We start from the raw sequence: 22,129 nt of genomic DNA, 5'->3' as shown, positions 1-22,129 counted from the left end.
GTTCATTCTAATTTTAATCTAAAGATCATTTTACAACTCAATAAAAAGTAGAGACAGGGCCCATTGTGCAAAACTCAGATTGGAACTCTAATTTCTTTGTCATTCAGAGCTATTCAAATCAAGGAATTTGATTCAGCACATGATAGGAAGAGGACAAGTGCAGCTTTTTAAATTGAGAACTAAAAATTATCAATATTGGGTTTTTTTTCCAGATTCGGACTTTTGATTTGGGCCCTTCTTATTAAAACTTGAGAAATGTGGAGACCCAGAAACATGGCAGGACATGGAAACTGATAACAAGTAGTTTATTTGAGCTATGTTTGTCAGAACGTAAGGTAAAATTTTAAAAGTGTCTTCAGTGGGACTTAATTACTTAGGCTCTGTTTATACAGCAGCGTTATTTCGGAATAACTGACATTATTCCAAAATAACATAGTCTGTGTCTACACTACAAGCAGATATTTCAACATAATGTCAAAATAAAGTCGAGCTAAAGGACTTCATACTCTGACTTCTGTAACCCTCATTTTACGAGAAATAAGGGAAGTCGGAGGAAGAGTGCTCTACATCAGACTTGCTGCTGTGTAGACAGCACCAAAAGCCAAAATAAGCTATTTTGACTTAAGCTACACAATTGATGTAACTCAAGTTGCGTAGCTTATTTCAGTTTTAGTCCTGCTATGTAGACAAATTCCCTTATTCCCTTTTCCTGCGTCCACAATATTTTCAAAAACTTTCCCCCCACAATATTGATATCAATTATATTTTTCATAGCATAAAATTATATTTTAAATGGTTAGGATTTTTGGATACTCAAACCTGGCAGAGTATTTAGTAAGTCAATTTAGAGCCTGAAAATGTTAGAAATTAACTCATGAAGACCCAAACCACCATAACTCTGGTCTCATGTAGATTGGTGTATATCAACAGGAATGCCATGAAAGTCAATGGGATGAGAATCATGTTTCATGTTCTTTTAATTTATCAATTAAAAGAATGTGAAATAAATCCATTTTTGTAAGAACTTGAAGGCTTCCATATGTTATAAATATTTTAAAATATACCATTAAAAGCAGGATGTGTGTCAGTTAGCAATTCTTAATTTAAAGTAAGTGATATTTTATGTCTCTTGTATGTATGTGTGTGTAGATTATTCACGTAATAGTAACATGAAATATGTGAATCTATTGAGTCCCTGTTGGATGGACAAGAAGCAAGTATAAAATGTCTGTTTTTTGTTTGTTTGTTTTTTCCTATCAGGGATTACAATGGTCGACACAGAAATGCCATTTTGGCCCATTAATTTTGGAATTAGTCCAGTGGATCTGTCTGCCATGGAAGATCACTCCCATTCCTTCGACATAAAGCCCTTTACCACTGTTGATTTTTCCAGTATTTCTTCACCACACTACGAAGATATTTCCATTGCAAGAACTGACCAGACAGCCATTGATTACAAATATGATATCAGGCTCCAGGAATGCCAAAGTATGCAGTTTCTTTTCACTTTTCAGTTTGTCTGAATTTGAATTGTTTAATTCTCGAGGAAGTCTGCCCTCCACAAAACATATTTAGAATTCATTTCAGAACCTCCCACTCTCCCAGATATCCTTGGACTAAATTGTCCTTGAAGCTTTAATAAAAACCAAACAAATTATATGTCCTGCATCTTATAAATTGCCTAGCATTTGCTAGACTACTACATAGTAGTAAGAATACCTATTGAATCCCAAGCTTTCTAACAGGGCCATAGATTTGGAGTTTATCTACATACGGGATAATTGCCCCAGTATGACTATATAGCCATTGGAGGTTTGTGAGCATTCCTAATGTATTGTTAGATGTAAACAAAACAGCCCTTAACTTCACAGTTATGAATACAATCCCAAATGGAATAGAGGTGATTTGTCTCTGGTTATCTCACTCTTACCGACAATCTTTTAGGCTAATGGGACAGGCAAATGCTCATTGACTTGCCTGAGAGAACTTTAGGATTCAGCCACATGTAATACTCTAAAATGATACCAGAATGATTTTTCGTTATCAACAATATTTGGAGTTTCTCGTTTCCATATTGATAGAAATGTAGCCGTGTTAGTCTGGTGTAGCTGAAACAAAAAACAGGACTATGTAGCACTTTAAAGACTAACAAGATGGTTTATTAGGTGATGAGCTTTCATGGGCCAGACCCACTTCCTCAGATCAAGTAGTGGAAGAAAATTGTCACAACCATATATACCTTTGGTATATATCCTTTGGTATATATGGTTGTGACAATTTTCTTCCACTATCTGAGAAAGTGAGTCTGGCCCACGAAAGCTCATCACCTAATAAACCATCTTGTTAGTCTTTAAAGTGCTACATAGTCCTGTATTTTGTTTCATTTCCTTATGTTTGTCTCTTGTTTATAAGTTGTTTTGGAAACCTGTCATAAAAATTGCTGTAAAAGCTGCTAAAGGCCATGAGTCTCCTGTTAATGGTCAGTGATCACGAGCAGTTCTTATTTCCTTTTATAATAATAAATATGAAGTCCCCACTAAGGAGGGCAATGATGTCCCCAACCTCAAACAATTATGTATTACCAAGATGAAGACTGGATCAGTAACCATCTTTCTGCACTGTACCCTGCCATTTGCAACATTGTTCAAACTCTTTCATAATCTGCTAGATGGTTGTTTGTGGCCTTTACAGAGCTAATATTTACAGCTGCTTATTTTATTACTTTATTATTAAATAGGGCAGAATTTTTTTGGGGCCTATTTACTTTGATTGTTAGCGATAATAAAGTATTGGTTGCTATTTTTAACATCTTATTGTACCTTTTAAAACAGGTGATACAATTAATCTTTTAAAAACTCTTCTGTATGCAGGTGCAATCAAAATGGAGCCTCCTTCCCCACCTTATTTTTCAGAAAAAGTGCAGTTGTATAGTAAACCTCAAGAAGAGACCTCCAATTCTCTCATGGCTATAGAATGCAGAGTATGTGGAGACAAGGCTTCTGGATTTCATTATGGTGTGCATGCATGTGAGGGATGTAAGGTATGTTGTCCCAGTAGTGTCTGCCTGAAATAAGAACTTTCTATCGTTTCCAAGTTCTCATTTTTTGACTGCTGACAAGTGTTGATCTCCTTAGTTGTGCTGCTGCATGTTCCTAGAAAAAGAATTCTGTTTCACTGATTTTAGTAGGATATTAATGGAGAGCAACACTATGCCAAATATGCTGACGGTCCAGTGGCAAAGGTGTTAACATACCAATGGTGTCAAGTAGAACTATTCTAAAACTGAATGTGTGTATCGTAATAGATTCACCATTGTTCTTCCTTTTTCCCAGAATGAAATTATTTATTTTCTGTCCTAATTATTGTAATATAAGTTTGGCTAACATAGTAATGTCATCTTTAGTTTTGACCCCACTATTTCTCTGATCCTGACCGATGGTATACCATTTTATTCCTCTGGGATTTCTCCTGTGGTTATCTCTAATGTCAGTGTATAGATTAGCTGTGAACACTGCATGAATGCTCAAAAACGGGGAGGCCTTCCCAAATGTGATCTGAATCCAAAATTTCTCAGTTTGGTCTTTGCTCCAGGAAGAGAGGTTTTGGTTGGTTGGTTAATTGGTTTAGTAAGCCTGGATAAGTTTTCTTTTAATGATTTATTAAGTTTTTCAGACAGTAATAGCAGAAGCCATATTATGAAACCATCACTCACTGAGTGGTGAAAAGAGGTGAGGAGGTGGGAAAAGGAGAAACTAATACTAATGTTTAAATAATATTCAAAATGTGATATACAAATCCCAGTGCTCACTTCCTTTCACATGTGGTATCTTGATTCAGAAATCAAGTGTCCTTGAAAATCATATCTTCTTTATGTATCCACACAAATATGCAAAATCATATGAATCACAAAAGATACACAAGTATGAAATTCTCAACAATCACACAATGAAATATGAGATGTGTTATGTGACTGTCATGTAAAAAATAAAGTATTTAAAATAAATTGCCTCCATGTGTTACAAATAGCATTTTATATTAAAATTAGAAGGATTTTAAATTATAGTTTACTTTTTTTATTTATGCTATTGACTTATTTTTTGCATTTTTCTCAGTTTACTAATGAAAAAAGATTGGTTCCCAATCCTGTTATCACCGTCACTCATAAAATTTTAATTTATTCTAGTGGAAGCAAGATCGGGACCTTACCCAATTTAATTTTTTAGTCAATCTGTAGGCTGTTTAACATTCAGTCTATATTATTCTGATTTTCATTTTATACCCATTTTGCACAGTTGTAAATGGCCATGCAAAATCAAAGGGCATTGGTGAATCAGGCCCCATGACTTTGAAAATTAACTGACTCCCTTTCAAAGCACTTACTGATGTGAGCAAGACCTATGAGATAAGTGAGTGCTGTAAGGCTAGAGTCCCCTCAGCAAAAGGGGCTTACAGAGACATAGACATGCTCTGGTGTTAAATAAAAACTCAAAGGACTTAAATTGTGAATCTACAAGAAATCCCCAGAAGAGCAATACATCTGTTATTGATTGTTTAAGGTCACAGTGAATTATATAAACAACAAGTCAGCACAGTGCCTACAACTGAGCTGTGAGAAAAACTAGCTATAACAAGGAAGGAACTGTAATAAACTTAGATGTGTCTTGTTAAAATAAACTACATATGAATGATCTGAGAATACAACTATAAACCATGAGTTATAATCATCAGTTTAATTATCAGCAAAAATGTACATGCCATGAGAGGTTAGTCAAAGACAATCCTAGTCTAATCCAATAACTACAAACATAAAATGCCTTTGGATTGTCTATTGTGGCTATGAAATGGGATTTTTTAAAGTCATACCTGTGTTTTCTCTGGGTATTATTTACATTGTTCCTAATCAGCAAAAAACCTTCATCTATATGTAGAATTTAGAATGCATGCAAAAATCTAAACAACAGTGTAAACCAACATATTTTTCTGCTTATGTATCTACCCTTCTAAAATGTTAAGCATTAAAAAAGTGTTTTGAAAAGGCAGGATTATGAATTTCCATAGTGACCAGCAAAAGTGTATCTCTTTACAGAGCTACATTGCACTTTGTAGTAGTTATTCTGGCTTTCACACTAATTTTAAAATTTTCAAGAATTTTTAGAATATTTGAAGAGCTGTACATTAAAACAGTAAGAGCAAACAATGTTTCAAATATGAATATATCTTGGAAATAAATATTACAAAAATAGTTTAGAAATAAAAACAGCAAAAGAAATAGAATAAATGAAGGAAAATAAGTATTTGTAAGTACATGGCCTCCAGCAATAACAAAGATTGGAAAAATGAAGAAGCAGAGTTATTTAGAGAAAACAACCAGACCAACCATTAACCCATAATTTATTATTTGTTTGGGCGGGAATAATTTACTTCAATTAAAAGAATGGGAAGATGGAAATCAAATTCTAATGTAATTAACAGAGAAGCATGACTTGAGGTGAGGCATAAGCAGCAAGAGGCTTATGAGGTCCTGTTTTTCATGCAATAAAAAGAACTGTGGAAATAAAGACAGAAACATATGAAGCAGAAATAAATTTATTTCTTCATGGAATATTTTATAATGTTGTCCATGTGATGCCAGCAGCAGCTTTTTAAACTGAAGAGTATGCAACCCATCCAGACATATTTGCATATCATCCTCTTTTAAACCCCTGGATTCTGAGAGTGGATTTGATTTGTTGTGACCTATAGAATTTTTTCTTACATCTGGTAATGAGTTCTAATATTTTAAAAATGTGCAGAGCAAGAACTTAAAATGGGAAAGTTCTAATACACATTTTAAAACAAAGGTAGGTACAGTATATTCAGTGTAGTGGAATCTGCCTTTCCAATGAGCAGAGGCTCTGAAAGATATTTTAAACTGGTCCTTTTCTAAATCTTTACTTTTATTGCAGGGTTTCTTTCGAAGAACAATCAGATTAAAGCTAATTTATGACAGATGTGATCTGAATTGTCGCATTCATAAGAAAAGCAGGAATAAATGTCAGTACTGCAGATTTCAGAAATGCCTGGCAGTTGGCATGTCACATAATGGTAAGTATATGAATTGTCAACACATATTGAAAAATGTATAATTTGAGCTGAAAAATTATCAATAAGAGGCCCCAGGCACATTTTGATAGTGACTGTACATACAGTAGAATCAAAGAGTTACAAGCACCAGAAGTACAAACTGACCAGTCAACCACCCATCTCATTTGGAACCAGAAGTATGCAATCAGGCAACAGCAAAACAAAAAAATACAAATAAAATATACTATTGTGCAAAAGATAAATTACTAAAAAGATAAAGGGAATGTTTAATACAAGATTTGACAAGGTAAGAAAACTGTTTCATGTTTGTTTCATTTAAATTAAGATGGTTAAAAGCAGCATTTTTCTTCTGCTTAATAAAGTTCCAAAGCATTATGAAGTCAATGTTCAGTTGTCAACACTTGAAAAAACAATCAAAATGTTTTGTTCAGAGTTACAAATATTTCAGAGTTATGAACAACTTCCATTTCCAATATGTTCATAATGCTGAGGTTCTACTGTACTATAAAGAGATGGTCCTTTCCCTTAACATCTTACAGTTTATTTATAGGACTAAAGACAATAGAATAGATAAGATCAGTAATAGGATAACTATTTTTATATCCTCCATCATTTGTAGATTTAACAAATTAATGAAGCTTTTTTCATCTTGCATTATGTTGCAATTGTTTATCTTTCTTTGCTTCACTGTATACTTCCAGTATAAATTGTTCTGTATACCTTAAAGCACCAGACTTTTGCATTTAGGGCTAAATACAATGAGGATTCACCTCAATTCTAGGAAATATATTCTGTGGAATGTGGAACTTTCAAAAAGTGTGTAAAAAAATCATTCAACTTGCTGCATAGAACACGTATCCAGAATTGGTAGCATTAATGATAATAAAGTTTCCTCCCATTAGGACAGTTAGGCTATGGCTATACTGCTGTTTTTTGCGCAAGAGGATCTACAAATGGAACTCTCATTTGCATATCTTCTGATTCTTTTTGCTGAAGAGGTTTTTGCGATAAAAAGCCCCATGTATCACTAGGAGGGAGGTGAAGCACTGGAATGGGTTACCTCAGGAGGTAGTACAATCTACATCCCTAGAGATGTTTAAGTCTCGGCTTGACAAAGACCTGGCTTGTTAATTTAGTTGGGATTGGTCCTGCCTTGGGCAGGGGCTGGACCTGATGACCTCCTGAGGTCTCTTCCAGCTCTTTGATTCTATGTACAGGCAGTCCCCGGGTTACGTACAAGATAGGGACTGTAGGTTTGTTCTTAAGTTGAATCTGTATGTAAGTCGGAACTGGCATCCGGATTCAGCCGCTGCTGAAACTGACCAGTGGCTGACTACAGGAAGCCCGAGGCAGAGTTGATCTGCCCGGGCTTCCTGGAATCAGCCGCTGGTCAGTTTCAACAGCCTGAATCTGGACGCCAGTTCTTACATACAGATTCAACTTAAGAACCTCAGGCGTCCCCAAGTCAGCTGCTGCTGAAACTGATCAGCGGCTGATTCCAGGAAGCCCGGGGCAGAGCAACTCTGCCTCGGGCTTCCTGTAGTCAGCGCTGGTCAGTTTCAGCAGTGGCTGACTTGAGGACGCCTGGGGCAGAGCAGCTGGGACCAAGCGGCAGCGCCCCAGCTGCTCTACCACAGGCGTCCGGAGAAAAGCCTGGTCTGCTGGGGGAGACGGGGGGGGGGGGGAAGTGCACTAGCTGCGCCCCCTCCCCCAGCAGACCAGGGAGACGCAGGCGGCGGACCGAGATGCACCACGGTCCCGCTGCCCGGGTCCTCCGCGGCTTTGCTCTGCGTCTCCCTGGTCTGCTGGTCTCCAGCAGACCAGCAGACCAGGGAGACATGGAGCAAAGCCGCAGAGCACGCGGGCAGTGGGACAGCCCAGACGCGCCGCGGCTGTCCCGCTGCCGGCGTCCTCCGCGGCTTTGCTCCCCGTCTCCATGGTCTGCTGGTCTCCAGCAGACCATGGAGACGGGAGCAAAGCCGCGGAGCACGCCGGCAGCGGGACAGCTGCGGCGCGTCTGGGCTGTCCCGCTGCCCGCGTGCTCCGCGGCTTTGCTCCGCGTCTCCCTGGTCTGCTGGGGGACTCCCCCCTCCAGCAGACCAGGGAGACGCGGAGCAGCTTTTCTCGCCCCGGAGGACGCGGGCGGCGGGACCGCGGCGCATCTGGGCATCCCACCGCTCCCGTCCTCTGGGGCGAGAAAAACCTCGTTCGTAACTGCGGATCCGACATAAGTCGGATCCGCGTAACTCAAGGATTGCCTGTAGATGGGGCCATTTGTCGGGGGAAAAAAAACTTTTTTGCAAGCTCCCTTATTCCTCAAAAATCGAGATTTACAAAATCTACATGGGGCTTTTTATTGCAAAAACCTCTTCCGCAAAAAGAATCAGATGAAGATATGTAAATGAGAGCGCCATCTGCATATCTTCTTGAGCAAAAAAAAACTGTGTAGCTGTGGACTAAATGTGAATAATCATAAACCAAGTGGTCACATTATGGGCCTAATCCTCCTTTCTTGCTGGCATGTGTTGAGCTTGCACTGTTATGTGGAAGGAGCATAGAATTTCTTTGCTGCAGTTCCTAAGCTTTGATATCTTTTCCTTGCCACCTCACCACCCATTTGCAAATTTAATTGCATCTGTGAATCCCAAACACCGTTCCTTTTTGTACTCTTTCTGGACATAGGCTATAAAGAAGCTTGCAGTTTTATAGTTGAATCCTTAACAATGTAAACAGATTGCCTCAAAATCCTAGTATAGTATGATACTGTTGTTACATAGGAAAATCAAGAAGGTTCTTGTGAACTTTAAAGTCAATTTCTGAATTCCTGTGAAAATACTTATTTCAGAATCTTTGAAGCGACGGAGCCATATGAAGATTCTTCACTCTCTTTTCTTGGCAAAGCCAAGTAAAAACAGGAATTAAATGTCATAACATAGAGACTTATGTAATTCTAAGAGTAAAGAATTGCAAACATGACTGGGAAAATAATTTCTCTGTGTTTTTTTAGTACTTTCATTATTCTCAGTATAAAAAAATTAGTGTACTGTTCCCAAGAGAGAAGCTTAACTATGGTTTCTAAGCTAATACTGTGAATTCAGCTGAATACATTGGTATGGGAAATGTTTTCCTAATGGAAAATATGGTTTTCAAGTATCTGGGAGGCAACAAGTAACCCTTAAAAATAAATCTCAGATTGAAAAGTACTTCTGTGGGTATTTTCATAGTAATTTTACCATGTTCAGGACAGGGTTATTGGTATTATTTTCAACTAGTATGCCAGATGCTCTTGTAGATGAGGCCATGGGCATCTCCATTGGGAGGATTTTGCCAATAGTATATTATTTCAGGAGCTAGGATCTTCTTAAGTGGTAACTTTCCCTATTTTGCTAGGCACCATATCTTTATATTGCTTCATGGCAGAAGGTACCTTGGGCATGTATAAATTAAAAAACAGATTTTAAAATAAAAGATTAATTTTGTGCCTTTTAAAGATAAAGCTTTGTGCTGTGAGAGCATATAGAAATGCAAAACTCGACTGGAAGCTAGCACTCATACTGAGTCAAATTCTGATTATAGAATCGTAGAACAATAGAGCTGGAAGAGACCTCAGAAGGCCATCAAGTCCAGCCCCCTGCCTAAGGCAGGACCAATCCCAATTAAATTAACCCAGCCAGAGCTTTGTCAAGCCGAGACTTAAACATCTCTAGGGATGGAGACTCCACTACTTCCCTAGGTAACCCATTCCAGTGCTTTACCACACTCCTAGGGTATGTCTACACTACCACCCTAGTTCGAACTAGGGTGGTAATGTAGGCAACCGGAGTTGCAAATGAAGCCTGGGATTTGAATTTCCCGGGCTTCATTTGCATAAAGCCGGTTACCGCCATTTTTAAATGTCCGCTAGTGCGGACTCCGTGTCGCGCGGCTACACGCGGCACGGAGTAGGTAGTTCGGACTAGGCTTCCTACTCCGAACTACCATTACTCCTCATTTCGGGCTTCATTTGCAACTCCGGTTGCCTACATTACCACCCTAGTTCGAACTAGGGTGGTAGTGTAGACATACCCCTAGTGAAATAGTTTTTCCTAATATCCAACCTGGACCTCTTCCACCGCAACTTGAGACCATTGTTCCTTTTTCTGCCATCCATCACTACTGTGAACAGCCTTTCTCCAGACTCTTTGGAACCTCCCTTCAGGAAGTTGAAGGCTGCTATCAAATCCCCCCTCACTCTTCTCTTCTGCAGACTAAACAGACCAAACTCCCTCAGCCTCTCGTCGTAGATCATATGCTCCAGCCCCCTAATAATTTTTGTCGCCCTCCACTGGACCGTCTGCAGTGCATCCACATCCTTTCTCTAATTGGGGGCCCAGAACTGGACACAATACTCCAAATGTGGCCTCACCAGAGCTGAATAAAGAGGAATGATTGCATCTCTGGATCTACTGGCAATGCTCCTCTTAATACAACCTAATATGCCATTAGCCTTCCTGGCTACAAGGGCACACTGTTGACGCATATCCAGCTTCTCATCCACTGTAATCCCCAGGTCCTTTTCTGCAGAACTACTACTTAGCCAGTTGGTCCCCAGCCTGTAACAATGCTTGGGATTCTTCCGTCCCAAATGCAAGACTCTACACTTGTCCTTGTTGAACCTCATCAGTTTTCTTGTGACCCAATCTTCCAATTTGTCTAAGTTACTCTGGACTCTATCCCTGCCCTCCAGCATATCTACCTTTCCCCATAGCTTAAGTGTCATCTGCAAACTTGCTGAGGGTGCAATCCATCCCCTAATCCAGGTCATTAATAAAGATGCTGAACAAAACTGGTCCCAGAACCGAACCTTGGGGCACTCCGCTAGAAACCAACCACCATCCTGACATTGAGCCATTGATCACTACCCACTGGGCCCAACCTTCCAGCCAGCTTTCTATTCATCTTACCATCCATTTATCCAATCCACATTCCCTTAACTTGCTGGCAAGAATACTGTGGGAGACCGTATCAAAAGCCTTGCTATAGTTAAGGTATATCACATCCACTGACTTTCTCATAGCCACAGAGGCAGTTACCTCATCATAGAAGCTAATCAGATTGGTCAGGCACAACTTGCCCTTCATGAATCCATGCTGACTACTCCTGATCACCTTCCCCTCTTCCAAGTGCTTCAAAATGGATTCCTTGAGGATCCCCTCCATGATTTTTCCAGGGACTGAGGTAAGACTGATCGGCCTATAGTTCCCTGGATCGTCATTTCCTTTCTTAAAGATGGGCACTATATTTGCCTTTTTCCAGTCATCCGGGATCTCTCCGGATCTCCACGACTTTTCAAAGATAATGGCCAAAGGCTCCTCAATGACATTTGCCAACTCCATCAGTACCCTCAGATGTATTAAGTCTGGACCCATGGATTTGTGTATGTTTAGCTTTTTTAAATAGTTCCTAACCTGTTCTTTACCCACCAAAGGCTGTCCATCTCCATCCCATCTTGCATCACTTAGTGCATTAGTCCAGGAGTCCACCTTGTCCGTGAATACAAAGGCAAAGAAAGCATTGAGTACTTCAGCTTTCCCCACATCATCTGTCACTAGGTTACTGCCCTCATCCAGTAGGGGCCCCACACCCTCTCTGATCACCTTCTTCTTGCTAACATGCCTGTAGAAACCTTTCTTGTTATCCTTTGTATCCCTTGCGAGTCGCAGTTCCAATTGCGCTTTTGCCTACCTGATAATACCCCTGCATTCTCGAGCTATATATTTATACCCCTCTCTAGTCATCTGTCCAAGTTTCCACTTTTTGTAAGCTCCCTTTTTGTGCTTAAGTTCACCAAGGATTTCCACGGTAAGCCAATCCAGTCTCCTACCATATTTGCTTCTCTTGCTAAGCATTGGAATGGTTTCTTTCTGTGCCTTCAATATGACTTCTTTAAAATACTGCCAGCTCTCCTGGTCTCCTTTCCCCTTCATGTTAGCATCCCAGGGGATTCTGCCCATCAGGTCTCTGAGGTAGTTGAAGTCTGCTTTTCTGAAGTCCAAGGTGTGTATTTTACTACTCTCTTTTCTTCCTTTCGTCAGGATCCTGAAATCTACCATCTCATGATCACTGCTTCCCAGGTCGTCACTTGGTGAACCTCTACTTCCCCTATTAGTTCCTCCTTGTTTGTGAGCAGCAGGTCAAGCTGTGCATGGACCCTGCTTGGATCCTTCAGCACTTGTACCAAGAAGTTATCTCCAACATTCTCCAAAAAATTCCTGGATTGCCTGTGTACTGCCATATTGGTCTCCCAACAGATGTCAGGGTGATTAAAGTCCCCCATGAGAACCAGGGCCTGCGATCTGGAAGCTTCTGTCAGTTGTCCGAAGAAAGCCTCGTCTACCTCATCCACCTGATTTGGTGGCCTGTATCAGACACCAACCACAACATCACTATTGTTGCTTACACCTCTAAATTTTACCCATAAACTCTAAATAGGCTTTTCTTCCTCTATATACTGGAGTTCTGAGCAATCATAGTGCTCTCTTACAGACAGTGCAACTCCTCCTCCTTTTCTCCCCTGCCTGTTCTTCCTGAACAGTTTATACCTTTCCATGACAGTGCTCTAGTCATGCGAGTCATTCCACCAAGTCTCCGTTATCTCATTCAAATCATAGTTCTTGGACTGGGACAAGGCCTCCAATTCTTCCTGTTTGTTACCCAGGCTTCTCTCATTGGTGTACAAACATCTTAGATAACCAGTTGATCGCCTTCCTCACTAGGTTTGCAAGCCTGCCCATGAAGATGCTCCTTCCTCTCTTTGTTAGGTGGATCCCATCTCTTCCTAACAATCCTTGTGCTCGGAACAGAGTCCCATGGTCGAAGAAACCAAAGCCCTCTCTCTGACATCACCTGCGCAACCACGCATTTACTTCCTGAATTTGGCAATCCCTACCCAGTCCTTTCCCTTCAACAGGGAGGATGGACGAAAACACCACTTGCACTCCAAATTCTTTGATCCTTCTTCCCAACTCTATGTAATAAAGTCATTCTTGGCCATATTGCTAGTTCCCACATGGAGAAGCAGGAAGGGTTAGCAATCCAAAGGTTTGATCAGTTTTGTAAGACTCTCAGTCACATCCTGAATTCGAGCTCCCAGTAAGCAGCACACCTCTCGAGATTCCAGGTCCATACGGCAGATGGATGGCTCAGTCCCTCTTAGGAAATTCTGATCTCTTTTGTAAGGCCATAGATTGGAGTAATTCCGTTGATGTCAACACCATTGAATTTCTCTAGATTTTATAACCAGGTAGCTGGGATTACAGTGGATTCATTGTGTCTGAAGTTTCCAAAGCATGAAGATATTTAGCACTGATATGTTGTTGCAAAATTTATAAAAAGCTCACTTTCAGGGGGACCCTTATCACGTTTTGTCATGTGTATACCTACCATTTGACTGGAAGTTTAAAAAGTATTCTCATACTTTGGATGTTGTTTTCCTTTCCTTCTTCATCCATAATCACTAGGCTCTGGTTAACCCATGCTCATCAGGAATTCTTGTAATTTCAGTCTGAAATTTTCTTTCTGACTGAAATTAAAATTAACACAAAGTCAGCTCCGACAGAAAGAAAAAGAGTACATATAGTAATTGTAAAGCATGAGTTGGTGGCAGGGGAGGATGAGTACTGTAGCTTTATCCAGAGAAGCAGGGAATAAAATATAATTTAACTTGATGTGGCCTGTTAGGGTGTGTCTAGACTACAGGGTTTTTTCAGAAAAATAGCCATTTTTTAGAAAAAACTTCACCTACTTCCACGCTGCAGTCACATTCTTTCGAAAGAAAATTGAAAGAATGCCGGGGTAAATCTCATTCTACAAGGAAAAACGCTTTTTCCAAAAGAACTCTTTCAGAAAAAGGCGTATGTGGGCGCAGAAGAGGGAGATTTTTTGAAAGAAGAGGCCTCCAGGAAAAAAGCACAGGTGCCCTGGCAGCCATTCTGCCTATAGTAATCACAACTTGCATGCGAGAGAACATCCAATGAGTGTGGACGCTTTCTTTCAAAAAAGCAGATCGCTTTTTCGATGCTCTTTTGAAGTGTGGATGCTCTTTTGGAAGAAGTTTTTTCGGAAGATCTCTTCCAAAAAAGCTTCTTTCAAAAGAAGTGTGGAGTCTAGACTTACTCTTACTCTCATTAAAATTGATAATGTATATCTGATATTAGTTTAGACTGCAGATCGCAAATTGAAACTATTTTGTAGAAAAACTTTCTAATTATGCTTTTACGAAAATGTGCAGCAATTTATTGCAGGAAAATGCATTTTGGGGTTCTGATGACACATCCTTTGTTTAAAGAATTTAAGTCTCCTGGCTTCTACTTACACCAGAACTACTTATTTAAATTAATTATGTCTTTACGTACACTTTTGACTTACGGGGGCACTTTAAAAGTAGACCTTGTGATTGGCCTCATGTGGACGGTCCATTCTGTTAATACTTACCAATCTGTGCTGCATCCACAAATGTAGAAGAATAAAAGGAGTTATTGTTAGGCTAACAAGAAACAACATTCATAACAGTGAGGTTCCTTTCACCTTGCCAAAAATAATGTAGTAAAAAAGGGAGGGGAAATAAGCTAAGAAACACACAAAAACAGATATACCCAAAGCAACCTTTTTAAAACCTGATGAGGAAAGAATGTGAGACACCATTAAGAGCATTATGGACTTCTCTAATGCTTATCTGTGCTATATGGAAGATGTTCAGGTATTGTGATGGGCAACTATGTAAATCCCCCAAAAAGAGAAGAGAAAACAATTAGTGCCAGCTTGTGAACACAGTGAAGTCAATAAGTGTTCATTCGTTGACTCCAGTGAAGCAGGCTTGGGTCCTAACTGGTACGTACAAATTCTGATAGAAGTAGGAATAGTTCTTGTATACAGGTTTATTGAGCTAGTATAGTTATGGTCTGATACACACTAACTCTTGTGAAATAGATTGCTGAATTAATGGTGGGCGTTCTGGCTGATGGGGAGATAGCTCCTGTCCACTGCCTTGATTAACTAGTTAGGTTATACATGCTGTGATATAATAAGAGAAGATAGTCCTGGTTTGTTTGATGCTAGCCTAACAGCACTGTGTGTTAGGAATCAGCTTTGTTGTGTTTAATTGAATTCTGAATGCAGCATGAATGAGTTAAGAGAAAGAAAATGAAAAGTAACAGTCTCATCAAGTGTCCATTTGTTGGCAATACATAGCAATACCAGAAATATTATATTTTAATACCCTCAATCCATCAAAAGTTTTACTTTAGCAACTTTTTGATCCTACGATGCTGCTAGTTTATTACATAATTTTTCTGGGAAAAATAAACACAATATTAATCATTCATGACTTTACTAGAGTGAAATACCAATATGCAAGAGTTATTTTAAATTTTCAATAGAGAACTGGCAGCATTACACAATGTTATTTTGAAAAAAAAGAGAAAAGAACAGAAAAGAAAAACACTAATACAAGGCTCTGTCCCCCAAAAAAACACACATTCATTGACTTTTATGGGATTACCTGCAAGACAAAGTACTACTCACAGGAGTCAAGGTTTGCAATACTGGATCCATATTTTAAAAACCTGTAGTATTGCTGTGCTGTGATTTTCTGCTGCAAAACCAACAACAGCTTCCTTTCATGAAACAGCTGTATTGAAAGGTCCTGTGCAGTGACAGATTGTATGAGAATGCTGCCATTCATTTTCAAATTAAAAATTATGTTATATTGGTCTGTATTAACGTTCTTGAACCAATGAGTATTAACCAGTTCACCAGTATTGCAATTTCTAGCAAGGTCCTTATCAGTCTGGTTTCTTTTTTTAGTCTTAAAAACATTGCTATTAATCTGTACAAATAATATTAATTATTATTTCATGGGAAATCAATCTCCATTTTTAAATTATTTTAATATTTCAATTAAGGATGTTAAGTAATGGTTAATTGACTAGTCAAGTAGTCAATGAAATTTCCATCGACTACTCAACTAGACAATAGGCCTTCCACATTCCACCCGATGGGGCTCTTGTACATTTGAAAGGAGGAATGCGGAATTTTCACATGCAGCCTGGGGCCAGCGGGAAGTCCTGCTGACTCTGGGCTGTATATGGCTTGCTTTGAAATGCACGAGAATCCCCAGTGGGGGCTTCTATGCATTTCAAAGTGGCAGCGCAGCATGGAGCCCAGGGTCAGTGGGGGACTCAGAGTCATCTGCTGATCTCAGGCTCCATGCTGCGCTGCCAATTTGAAATGCCATGCGGAGCTGGGGTCAGCTGGGGACTCCCCAGCTGATCCCAGGCTCTGCAACATTTCAGTGGAACCCAGGATCAGCTGGGAAGTCCCTAGCTGACTGGGGGTTCTGTGTGGCATTTCCCCAGAACCCGGGGCTTATGAGCAGTTTTGCTGGATTGGTTTTATTATGAGGATGGATGATACATGGATACTGAAGATGGTCTTCTACAGCCAGCTTGTACATGAAAAGTAATATAAGTATTATAAAGATGAAGTCATGTGGCATTATCTCCCAGTGACCTAGAAATCATAGATCAGGACAGATTTTCTTTTGTGGCGGCAAACTATTGTACAGGCTCTCAAATACTTGGAGCGTCAATGTATCCAGACATTACAAGAAAAGCATAGGATCTGAAAAGAGTGCACAGTATCCACAGATGGCAGATCTTTATGTGACATCTGTAATTGGATTTGCCAATTGAGGATTGGCTTAGTTGCTCACCAGCTGCTTCATAGAAGATGAGATCCATCGATTGACAGTTCAGTCCATACACTGATTTAAACAAATGTGCTATTCTGATATCCCTTTGCATCCAAGATCCTTACTTTGATCACCAATAGCTCCTCTTATTTTGCTTTCAAGTGTTAGAAAATGCCCTTTAGTAACATGCCAGATCTCATTTAAGCTGTATCATCAGTTTATAAGTCCTTCTTTAAAAGAGAGGTGAGTGGCAGGGAAAGTCGATCTTGTTGTCAAGAGACCTAAAAAGGCATCATAGCATTGCAATTTACAGTAGAACCTCCAAGTTAAATCAAAGTTAGTCAATCACATCCCTCATTTGGAACTGGAAGCATGCAACCAAGCAGTAGCGGAGACAAAGTCTTTTTCTATAATTCTAAAATTAATATATAAACAAATAATTAATAATGGTCAGTGATTAACAGAAAAGCTGTCCTTAAATAGCCAGAAAAAAAAACTATTTCTTATAAAATTTCAGAAGCCAATTTGTATCATCAACATATAAAACTGTAATCCCTGATGCTTTCTGAACAGGTCAGAAATTTAATTTGATTGTCTCAAGATTATCTTATTAGTGGTATTCTCTTGTCATCACTTCTGTTCATCTCAGGCACTCTCTTGCACTCTCAGGCACTCTCTTGCTATTACTATGTTCATCCCAAATATGATTCCATCTAGAGTCTAGAAGAAGAAGAAAAAGAAAACAAATGTCTAAAATATCCCACTCATGGTGGATGTTCCTATCACCCTGTATCACAGACTATTTGGAGCAAAGTGGACAGGAAGGAAAAGGCTACTTAAGCATTAACATTCAGAAGAAAATTAATTCAGCAATCTTCAAAGCCAACAAAATGAAAGCCAACATGCAAGTCATGGTGGAACACAGGTTAAAAAAATGAGGAATACAAGGGAAATCATAGTGTGATTTAAATGATTCAATATAAACTACTCTAGCATTTTGTCTGTAATCTCAGTTTATGATTCCTGATATAAATAACTTAGAATGACAAATAAGAATTTCAAGATTCACAAATGGTATCAGCAGGATCTAATTCAGTTATAAAACCAAGGTCCCTGCTTTTAATTAGGCATTTTTATATAAGCACTTTTACTTAAATTCATCTCTGGTATTGTCTCCATTAATTTCAATATTCCGGTGACTTTATGGATTTTCATGAGGTATGAATTTGAATTATTTTGTTAGTTTGATGATTACTTTTTTCTACCACATATCCATATCCATCCACAATTTTAGTCTCTCACAATGAAATTGATTTGTGAGTGGAAGGCCTATGCAAGCCCCCCTTTCTGCTGTAGAGGCCCCACTTCTCCCCTTCTCATGTGCGTATGGGATTGAACGGTCACTCAGGAGGTACTCTGCTCTTCCTTGACCTGATACAAGGCGTTTTGAATCACACTGTGTCATTCAGATTCACATATGGTGCTTTTTTTCTTTAATTCTTTTAAAATCTGGGATGTTGGAGAAAGCTTTTCTTAAGCTATAAAGAATCAGGAGGATTGGCAATGAAGTGTCACTGGAAATTGTTGCGGGTAGTTGACCATATCCATTTACTGTCCCCGTGGGGGGAAAAAGACAATAATGTGGACTCCCGTCCAAAATAAATTTAAATTGGCAATTATTCAGAGGTTTCCATATGAAGAAATTGTAGGCAGAGAACATATTCAGGAAAATGTCTAAATATAGAATATGTTAAGTGGTCCCTAATGACTCTCCAGGTTCCCTTCCATTCTGATTTTATTCTGAAATGTGAGCTCAGGAGACACTGACCAGCATGTTTCTCTTGGTGATGAAGTTTACAGCAAGGCCATTATGATGGAAATGTGAGAACAAACAAGCCACCTCTAGCAGTCGAAGTGAAAATCAGTCCATGATGCAGGTGCTAAATGGCTTTCATATGCCTTTGGGTCATCAGAAATTGTTTTGAGTTTCATGAAAGAGCTATTTCTGTCCCAACAACACCAGTGTAAAAAGGAGTATTCCACATTTTTTCATAACAGGAAAGAGGCAAGCATAATACAAAGGAAGTAACCCCAGTTTAGCCATTTGGAAATACTAAGCTAACAGTGTTTTTTACCTTTAAAGGGAGAAGACATTGGCAACTGGAAAATCTTTATTTATAGGGTTTTTTGTTTACCTGTTCCTAAGTCAAGACCTCAAACATTTTTCCTAGGGATTTTTTTTATCTTTCTCATTTTGATGCTCTTCCTATCTTATTTTCTTAAGGATCAAATAGATTTAATTCAATTTACTGAAATCTATATATTGTAAAAAAAATCTATTAGGAAACATATCTTATTTGAAAAATATTGAAGGAATTTTGGCTTATGTGAAATTTTTCCAGAATCATTGCCCATGTGTGTAAACATGGTACACATTTATGAGTTGTAAAGATGTGTGCCTTGTATCCCGCCTTACATTTGATTTGTAAGGTATTGTGAGTAGTTCTTTGCCACTCTCTCATCACAGCACACATATAGGCACATGTAGAGACATATCTCACCTCTCTGGGGTTTTCCTTTATTATTTACTTAAGGGCAACAAACACACTTTTGTCAAGCTGCTTTCTAAAATTGATATTTTTAGGGATTTTACATGAAAGACCTCCTGTCTGACCCCTTGATCAGAACATCAATTTATAGTACTGACTAAATTAAACACTATCCAGATAAAACTTAAAAAACAACAAATAGTCTTGTAGCAGCCTAAAGACTAACGGAATATGTGGATGGTATCATGAGCTTTTGTGGGCAAAACCCACTTCTTCAGATGACAGGAGTATTACAAGTCCAGATAGCAACTAAGTGTAAGTCTACACTACCACCCTAGTTCAAACTAGGGTGGTAATGTAGTCAACCGGAGTTGCAAATGAAGCCCAGGATTTGAATTTCCCGGGCTTCATTTGCATGTTGCCAGGCGCCGCCATTTTTAAATGTCCGCTAGTTCGGACTCCGTGCCCGCGGCTACACGCGGCACGGACTAGGTAGTTTGGACTAGGCTTCCTATTCCGAACTACCTGTACTCCTCGTGGAATAGGAAGCCTAGTCCGAACTACCTAGTTCGTGCCGCGTGTAGCCGCGGGGCACAGAGTCCGAACTAGCGGACATTTAAAAATGGCGGCGCCCGGCAACATGCAAATGAAGCCCTGGAAATTCAAATCGCAAGCTTCATTTGCAACTCCGGTTGACTACATTACCACCCTAGTTCGAACTAGGGTGGTAGTGTAAACATACCCTAATTGATTCTCGCTAAAGTTTTCTGAAATAGTTGAGCATTCCCTTTTTTCCTAAAACCCCACAATGAGTGAAGTAGGAGTAGAACTCGGGACTTCCTGACTTTTTAATCCTGCACTCTGTCCAATAGACAACACTGTCTTTGTTTAAAAGTGCTCCATTTTTTGTGGAGTTCGGATTAATCAGACTCATCTGGTATAACTGCCAAATGAGTCAGCAGAATAGCTCTGCATTTCCAAGCTGACACCTTGTCACGGGGGCATCCTGGTTGACTGTGTGGGTATCCAGATTGTTTCCTCATTTTGTTTTGTTCTTGTTACAATTCTCTGAACCCTTTCAACTTTTTGTGTACTCTGTTAGGTGAAATCATTTTCCTGACACTTGTATAGCATTCTTAATGAAAATGAAACTCTGGAAAGTGCATTAGGCAAGGTGACAGAAAAGATTATTTTAAAAACATTTGCGTTTAGGTGCAGCTGTGACTAATGTAACAATTTGTCTTCTTCAGCTATCAGGTTTGGGCGAATGCCACAAGCTGAGAAGGAGAAGCTCTTGGCAGAGATTTGCAGCGACATTGACCAGTTAAACCCGGAGTCGGCTGATCTTCGAGCCCTTGCCAAGAACTTGTATGACTCTTACATAAAGTCCTTCCCTCTGACCAAAGCCAAGGCGAGGGCGATCTTGACAGGAAAAACGACAGACAAATCAGTTAGTTTTCTCTAGTTTTTTTTTTTTTTTTTTTTTAAGTAAATGATTTACCACATTGACAACATGCTTTAAAAAACCCAACCCTTTGCTGTTGGCAGTTACATATTTCAAGCTGTATCTGAAACACAGGAAATGTTTTTAGATAGGATAAGTAAACATAATTTGAAAAGTTCACCTAGTAAAATACTTGAAACTAGAACAAGAATTTTAAGGTCATCTTAACCTTTTTGTATTCCTCTATCCTCCCTTCCTATTCCCCCTGTCCTCCACCATGATTTATCTTACAAATTTTCTTAATAGGGCTATCTGTTAGAGGATAGACTTCAATAATATTGCAAGCATCCATACAATAGTTTATTACCAGTACCAACTGTGAACCCAAGATATGTTCTAAACCCAGGTATGAAGATCATATAAATGATGATAGTCATATCATCCTTTGTTTCTTGCTTCGTAAGCGTTGAATGATTCATGGAACCAGCACTGTCACCTCCTCACATACTAATTATGCTGCCTGTTCCTAAATTATAATGATGATTTCCTGCATTTAAGTTATTTATCTTTGTTAGTTCAGTATTCTTTGGTGCTGGAAGTAACATTTTAAGGAAACACATTGGAAAATCTGTGTAAATTAATAATGTTTATATATTTGTGGGTTCCCTTGAAAATTCAACATGTAAAGATTTTTATTATATAGCAATATCTCTGCACATTAGTGCAAAAATATGCATCTAAAAGGCTATTAAGCACAAAGTGGAATTTTATTTTATCATTATTCAGCTATATGAGATAAAAATAACAGCAATCAGTGTTGATGTGTTTCCTTAGGCTGAATAGCAGGGAATTTGTCAGGACCACATTGAAGCCAATTTATTTGACTTTTGTTGATATTTCCTGAGGCAGGAAAGAATTTTATAACATTTGACTGCCACTAAGGCTTGTCTTCACTGCGAAGTTAACTCAAGTTATAACTCAAGTAACATCCACACACAAAAACCCTTCACTCAAGTGTGGCAGTGTTTTAACTCAGTTTGGCTGACCCCTGCAAAGATATAGGCTAAAGCTCAAATTAGCATAATTTGTCAGTTGACAACATGATTGTTCAATAAGGGGGACTGAGGCTAGCTCCACGGTAATGTTGCTAGTCCTCCAATACCTTCCTACATGTGCCCAGAATAGACAACTTTTCACACAGTTCACTGGAAAAGAAATCAGAGCAGGTCAGCTTCTTATAGAGTAAAAAACTATGGCATTTGTCCTTCCGAATTTTTAGTGATACAAATGAATAATTGTAATACAAGTGCAGACATAAGAGTC

The 22,129-nt window shown here is 39.1% G+C and overlaps 1 protein-coding gene across 3 annotated transcripts in view; it reads left to right on the top strand.

Moving 5' to 3' along the window:
• The window catches only part of PPARG (peroxisome proliferator activated receptor gamma), a 117,359-nt gene that overhangs the window by 68,148 nt on the left and 27,082 nt on the right, over positions 1 to 22,129 (top strand). For all 3 annotated transcript variants that reach the window (XM_075939640.2, XM_075939639.2, XM_075939637.2), the window contains 4 exons: positions 1,261 to 1,488; positions 2,871 to 3,040; positions 5,946 to 6,084; positions 20,613 to 20,812. In XM_075939640.2, the coding sequence (XP_075795755.1) occupies positions 1,269 to 1,488; positions 2,871 to 3,040; positions 5,946 to 6,084; positions 20,613 to 20,812 (729 nt within the window). In that variant the 5' untranslated portion in view covers positions 1,261 to 1,268. The remainder of the gene's footprint in view (positions 1 to 1,260; positions 1,489 to 2,870; positions 3,041 to 5,945; positions 6,085 to 20,612; positions 20,813 to 22,129) is intronic.

Source organism: Pelodiscus sinensis, chromosome 11 (genome assembly GCF_052426305.1).
Source record: "Pelodiscus sinensis isolate ZL-2025 chromosome 11, ASM5242630v1, whole genome shotgun sequence".
NCBI classification, from domain to species: domain Eukaryota; kingdom Metazoa; phylum Chordata; order Testudines; family Trionychidae; genus Pelodiscus; species Pelodiscus sinensis.
Note: the sequence above shows the minus strand (reverse complement) of the source record. Positions and strands in the feature narration are given on the sequence as shown.